Source organism: Leuciscus leuciscus (assembly GCF_965113295.1).
Source record: "Leuciscus leuciscus genome assembly, chromosome: 2".
NCBI lineage: Eukaryota > Metazoa > Chordata > Actinopteri > Cypriniformes > Leuciscidae > Leuciscus > Leuciscus leuciscus.
This window is the reverse complement of record NC_138726.1, coordinates 26,171,486-26,178,436: the sequence shown is the minus strand read 5'-3', so window position 1 is coordinate 26,178,436 and position 6,951 is coordinate 26,171,486. Positions and strand designations below refer to the sequence as shown.

Below are 6,951 nucleotides of genomic sequence, written 5' to 3'. Positions count from 1 at the left end.
TGAATTTGCTTGTTTTTTAAAATGTAAGTTGCTAACAAATAGCTAAAGAACAACAACTGGATGTGAATTTACATGCTTGAGAAATATAATAACTTAAGTCCAGAAATGAAATAGCAACTTGTTTGGAATAAAACAATTTAAGATAAAAAAAAAAACACTGTGAACATAAGGAATAGTTTGAATAAGATAATGACAGGATTCACAGAATATTCAAATGTGAATTTTTATGTAGTAAATTGTACAATACTATAAAGAATGCAATAAAGATTTTTTTTTTTACATTGTGCAAAACATTCAAAAGCATAAAAACTGTGATTTTGACAAAGTAGTTAATACTGAGAAAGAACTATGAAGCATTTCATTTTTTAATGTCTTAATCTGTTTGAGACAGCGGACCAGTTGTAACGTTAAAATACACATTCATTTATTAAAGTACAAATAAAGCAGGGCTTGTTCTAGTGTTAAAGTGAACATGCATGTAGAATCCCTCAAAAACATTTAAATATATATTACCTTCATTTACATATAGAATGTTTAGCTATAGCTATACAGAACAAGAAACGACAAGCATCATGTAAAGATCCCCGTCCTAATAGCACAAAGTGTTGCATGCGGTAGAGTTAAAGTTGAATGATGGTTGAGTTCAGAATATCAGGCACGTGTTTTGATTTAGATGACTTGGAGAGGTCTCGCTGTGAAAAGAAAATGACACATTAAGAGATTTTTAACTGGTTAATATATTCTGAATATTGATTTGAACAGTGGTTATTCATAATAGAAACTGATTATATTTACAGCCTAGAAAACAATATGAAAACAGTCATATACTGTAACAAAAAAAGAGCGACAGATAATGGCAGAAAGGCATTAGACTGATTTGTAAATAAAGCTGGTCTTGGTTAGAAGTGTGGATTAGGAGAAAACACAGTCCAGTTCAAAGAGAGGACAAGAGGATGTAAAAGAGCAAACTAATCAGATTTATACACCCACTGTAGAGGCAAATGCATTCATAGCTGTTTTTATTTTATTTACTTATTTGTTTTGTTTTTATTTACACAATGCCATCCTATGATATATCTCAGGATACAAAATAATGAATTGGCCATTTAACATAATAAAGCATGTCCCACAGCAAATTAAAACATTACAAAAGTCAGAGACAATGTAAATATAATAAATACAATTTGACAATATTGTATAAAAGATACAATATTAGATACAATTTGGTAAATATTCAGTTAACATTGTACAGTTAGCAAGTCATTACAAGACTGTAAGAGTCCTGGTCACCCTGTTAGGGTTTATTTTCCAATAATCTGAATGCACTTTTATCCCTTACATGCTTTTTATAAGAGGTGTTATTTGTATTATACAGTACAGAATAAAGTTTAAACAGTGTTAGCCAATAAAATGTTGTTTAAGTGGTGCATTGTTTAAACCATGCAGTTGCTAAATTTAGGTTGTTTGGAAATACGTCATCTCAAACAAACCTTGATTATATGGATTCAGCCTTGACAACTTCCTTTAGAAACAAGTTTTTTTATTAGTAAAACATTGTGCCAGTGACACCAATATTTATATAGGAATTTATACAACTTAAAACACATTTAAGTTCAAGCTCTCGCTCTCTTTGACCAGACTGTGAGTTACTGATGAAGAAGATGAGGAGTTTACCTGAAATTCTGAATAGGTGCTTGCGACAGAGTTAATGCTGAAGTTACGCTGTGGACTAGCTGGCACCTTCATCATCCCAGCCCCGCCACCAGTTAGATGACAGATATTTTCCTTATTGCGTTCTAGCAAACCTCGATGAGGAGGTTTGCTGTGGCCTGGAGTCCTCACCGCATTGCCCTGCTTTGAAATAAGACATAAGGGAAGAGGAAATGTAACATTTACCCAAGTTAATCAGTAAATGATTGTGCAAATTAGTTCATTTTAAAGCTTGAGAACACTAGTTTTGTTATAGCCATGCACTGACCTTGCTAGCAGATATCGGAGGGCGCGATATAGGAGAATGACAGACGGTACCACCAAACACAGATCGGATAGTGCTGTTAGAAGTGCCAGTACTGGAGGTAGCATTTAGCTGAGGAAAAGTCAAAGAGTTAATACTGCAAATGCCATGCATTCATTTAAAATGTACAGTGCATCACGGTGTGTTGTGTAATGAGAATATTACTTAAAGTCAGTATAAACATGCATTTTTCAGTACATGTTTTCTAAAGCAATACTTTTTTTCACTCAGAAATAGTCACATTACATTGGACTGTGAACTAGGTTTCACATGGACTTTAAATATGCTGTTTTCATCAGGAAATAAATTCCCATTGTACTTGCCTTTCGAGCTTTGCAAGGTGTTGTGCTGCCCAGAAATCTTCGTTTAGTTGGTGTCCGGACCACAGTGCCATAGACCATGTCCTCCTCTGTCTGCTTGCTCTTCTTTAGTTGCTGCAAGACAGTTCTTGTATTACTAAAATCTACAAACTAAATCTCTCTCATGAGTTTAAAGTTTAAACCGGTCATTCCCTAGTAATGTATTAATTCACAAATACAAACGACTCTGTAGATTTGGTTGATGAAGATTCACAGCTCTAGTCTAGAGTACATATTTTCTTATGCCCAGTAATGTGAAGTACATACCCGCTCCTGCTTTTCCCGCTCCTTCTCCTGCCGGTATGTCTCCCATTGATCAGTAACAAACTGCATGAACTTCTGACCATTCACCAGGAACTCTCTGTTCTGTTCTTGTTCCCACTGTTCAATCTCAGCCTTCAGTTTCTTCTCAAGCTAAATAAGAGATACTCAGTTACTAAGCTTTATAATAATGTAAATGTACTATTCAAACATTTGGGGATGGCAAGTTTTTATATGATTTTGAAAGAAGACTAACGCTTACCAAGCGGCTTTATTTATTTGATCAAAATACAGTAAAAAACAGTTATATATATGAAATATGATTACAACTTAAAATAACTGTTTTCTATTTTAATATGTTTAAAAATGTCATTTATTCCTGTGATGTCAAAGCTGTATTTTCAGCATCATTACTCCAGTCTTCAGTGTCACATGATCCTTCAGAAATCACTCTAATATGCTGATTTGGTGTTCAAGAAACATTTCTTACAACTATCAATGAAAAAAGTTGTGCTGCTTAATATTTTGTGGAAACTGTGAAACATTTTCAGGATTCTTTGATGAAAAGAAAGTCTAAAGAACAGCATTTAATTGAAATAGAATCCTTTGTAACAATGTAAATCATTTTGGGAAGTGTGTATATAATTACCTTGGGGAGACCTTTGACCAGATCAGCCCGTTGTTTCTCCTCCTTTAGAAGGTTTCCTCCTCTGTTGGTGAATCTGGATGGATCTTTGGCCTTTTCCTACCACAAAACGTGCAGTGTTAGTTAATGCAACAACATTCGACAAAGATCTTCAGTCAGTTCAACTTACTTCAAGCTCTAAGTAAAGTCTCCAGCCCTCATCCCATTTGTGAACACCTTCAAAGAGTTCTTTATGATCCTCGTAATACTGTTTTAGTCGCACATTTTCCGCATCATGCAAGCTCAGGAGTTCCTCACTAAAATCATCTGAGAGAAAAGGCAGCCCTTAAATCTTTATATTTTTTAGAAAAAGACAGGCAGATTTCAAACAGTCAACGGTGTAATTTAGAAAATTACAACTCACCAACATAATAAGGCACAAAAGCTTGCCGCTGGTCAGCACTATAAAAGCACTTATCCCAGAGCACAGCAATCTCCTTCCGAGTGGCCTCAGTAACATTTAGCATATTTTTAAGCTTCAGTTCTTCAAGACGTTGGACCTCAGCTAGTAACTGGAAGTAGAGGACATAAAAATGTAAACTTTTGTGTTCAATGCAATGATTAGTAATTTAAAAGCCTTAATTAATGCAGCGTTGTATAACTGAAGAAAGGAAAAATAAAAGCTGAAAATCAAAAGGTTACTAACAGCTTCCATATTCCTTTTCTTTGACAGGGTCATGTGTTCAGAAATTGCATCACGCTCTTCCCGTGGAGTCTGCAACCTTTCCCACAGTTCCTTGATCTTCTCCCGATAAGAGCCACAGACATGTTCATTCTCAGCCTTTCTGCTCTCCAACTAAAATATCAAAATAATGTGTTATACAATTGTTAATGCTTAAGTTTATAGTTTGTCAGACTGAGTTTATATTGTACCTGGTGAAGAAGGACTTTGAGTGAATCAATGTTTTCTTTAGACAGGCAAAAACTCTCCTCATCTTCACATACAACATCCTTTTCAAAACTAGTCTCAGGCAACTGATCCAGATCATCCATGCAAAGTATTATCTTCTTCTTCAGTGTGACAAACTCTTTATGTCTCCGCTCCTTGAAAGATAAAAAAAAAAAAAATGTGTACATCAAACTGAACACAATACTTTCATAAATCACTATGACTCTTATAAATAAATAAAAAGTCTAGTGTTTAAAACAAAGTCTTATTGTTATACTTTCTCAGCAGTGAGACAGGAGATGTGCTGACGGAAATTCTCCAGCTGTTCCAGAGAAGGAACAGAATTGTCAGAGATAGAAAACGGCTGTGAGCAGAGAAGGTCACAGAGATCCTGATCCTGCTCGGTTAAGGCTTTGAGCGCTTGTATTCTCTGGTTTTTCTCTTTTAACATCACTTCAACATGGGTCCGGAGGTCTTTTTCCCGCTGGAGCACAGTGCTACTCCTCTCCTCCTAAAATGATTAGGAACCACAAAAAAAGTTTTTGAAGACATTTCTGTTACTCCGTTTTGTAGATGGTCCATAAAATCAAAAATTGGAGTTTTGTGGCTTTCAGTCCATGTCTATTAGCTATGAAGTCATCTACACTACCACTCAAAAGTTTGGCATCATAAATGCAGCCTTTGTGAACATTAATTTGATCAAAAATACAGTAAAAACAATAATAATTTGAAATATTATTAACATTTAAGATAAATCTTTGTTTGTTTTTTAATATAGTTCAAAAATGCAATTTATTCTTGTGATGTCAAAGCTGAATTTTCAGCATCATTACTCCAGTCTCCACTGTCATACGATCCTTCAAAAATCATTCTAATATGCTGATTTGCTGCTCAAAGAAACATTTATTATTATCAAAGTTAATATTTTTGTGGAAAGCGTGAACTACCATTCAAAAGTTTGGGGTAAGTCAGATTTTGTTTTTAAAGAAACTAAATGATAAAAAGTGACAAAGACATTCATATAGATTTCTTTTTCTTCTAATTCATTGTTGATATTGCATTTCACAATATTTTACTGTTTTACTGTATTTTTTATCAAATAAATGCAGCCTTGGTGAGTATAAGAGGCTCTTTCTTTAAAAAAAAAAAAAATTATGATTCCACACTTTTGACTGGTAGTGTTATATGCGAGAGTACTCCCTATAGTTGGAATAAAAAATAAAAATAAATAAAAAATCCTAATTTAGTTTCTCAAACTTCCCATTTCAATAGGAAATACATTAACGAAAGACAGAAATCTAGTCAGGCAATTTCATGAGATCTTTGAGGTTAACATGGGGTCATCTAAAGATTGTATCCATGTTAAATACTTGCCTGAAATGGGGGAAGCTGCAGTTCTGAGCACAATTTACTCAGCTCTTTGTGACACGTGTCAATACTGGTCATCAGACGTTTACGCAGACTCTCTTCCTCTGCAATCATCATGTCCAGAAGACCCTACAGTACATGTTTTATTAGTTTATCACTGAAACATATTTAAAAGGATCCATGTTGCACAAGTACACTCAACACTGACTTTGATATGATTCTTAACCACATTTGTTCTTTCTAATCGCTGATCCTCAGGGATGCCAATTTCCTCCCAGATATCCTTCAGATGGCAGAGAGCTTTATTCAGACATGCCACTGATTCTGCAGCAATCACCTCACTAAAATCATGGAGAGAAAGAACATTAAAATACATTATTGATAAACATCCATTCATTGACAGATATGTACTTTGAACCACGAGTGATAAAATTCATTAGCTGCTAAAAACATTCAGTAAAAAGTTATTACATTATTGTATACTTCACAAACCTTTCGTATTGTAATTTTAGGTGGTTACAAAATGTTATTAAAACGTTTTCATATATTGTCATATATTCATTATTCATATATATATATATATATATATATATATATATATATATATATATATATATATATATATATATATATATATACATACATATATATATATATATATATATATATATGCACATGTACTACTGCTCTTCTGAGCATTAGCCTAATGTTTGCTAAAGGCATTAGCTGCTAACATAACGTTAAGTTATATGAATAGAGACCCACCCAAACGAGCTTGTCAAACGTGCTAAAAACACCTGCTATCAATAGCATTACAGCGTTAATCTCAGAAGTCAAATGCCATTTTGACCGTGTGTTTGATTAACATACAATGCCAATGTCATATTCAAAACTATCTAACTTAACTTACTGCTCAAACTTCATATTGAGGAAATTAAGTTACACAAATGCTTAAATCTGTCTCCGTATAGAAATAACCAACAATTATAACGTATCACCAGTAAACATAACGTTACTCACCTCTTCCTCATCCTAGAACCCCAATACAAGGCTTTTCGCTTGTTTATTTGTATTTTATAAGGGAATATTTGACTGTGCAGTCCTCGCACTCGTACGTGCAACCGTTTCTGTCTGATTCAAAATATGCTTCAATATAGCGCCGCTCGTCTGATTGGCTGGTTAGAGCATACATGCGCAAGTGCGCATGCGTCAAGATGTGTCACACAACAGACGCGGATTGTTCCACCATGACCTCAGAAACATTTTCAAATGACCACTCCTGATTTTTCCATTTATTCCCGACATTGTATACAAATATATATTGTTTATGCACTATTTGCATTAAATTTCTATATTCGTTTTCTGATTAACTGAT

General features: G+C 34.1%; 1 protein-coding gene across 2 annotated transcripts; it reads right to left on the bottom strand.

Annotated features, from left to right (window-relative positions):
- Positions 1-207: 207 nt before the first annotated feature.
- On the bottom strand, positions 208-6,712 carry prc1b (protein regulator of cytokinesis 1b). Of its 2 annotated transcripts, none has more exons than XM_082161884.1 (14): positions 6,597-6,712; positions 5,785-5,917; positions 5,583-5,705; positions 4,486-4,719; positions 4,193-4,363; positions 3,966-4,115; positions 3,684-3,831; positions 3,450-3,586; positions 3,284-3,379; positions 2,641-2,787; positions 2,338-2,448; positions 1,979-2,086; positions 1,675-1,854; positions 208-692 (listed from the first exon to the last, which is right to left on the bottom strand). In XM_082161884.1, the coding sequence occupies exons 1-14, from the start codon at positions 6,605-6,607 to the stop codon at positions 621-623; spliced, it is 1,821 nt and encodes a 606-aa protein (XP_082018010.1). In that variant the 5' UTR covers positions 6,608-6,712; the 3' UTR covers positions 208-620. The 2 variants fall into 2 exon arrangements, with proteins under 2 accessions (XP_082018010.1, XP_082018011.1); XM_082161885.1 differs by having other exon boundaries at positions 1,675-1,851.
- Between the last annotated feature and the right edge of the window lie 239 nt (positions 6,713-6,951).

What these genes read in the sequence shown, in the direction of transcription:
- prc1b (XM_082161884.1), bottom strand. An exon ending in GACTTTACTTAGAGCTTGAA is followed by an intron (nt 3,380 to 3,449) that starts GTAAGTTGAACT and finishes GTTTTGTGGTAG; the next exon opens with GAAAAGGCCAAAGATCCATC. An exon ending in TGGTCAAAGGTCTCCCCAAG is followed by an intron (nt 2,788 to 3,283) that starts GTAATTATATAC and finishes TCTCTTATTTAG; the next exon opens with CTTGAGAAGAAACTGAAGGC.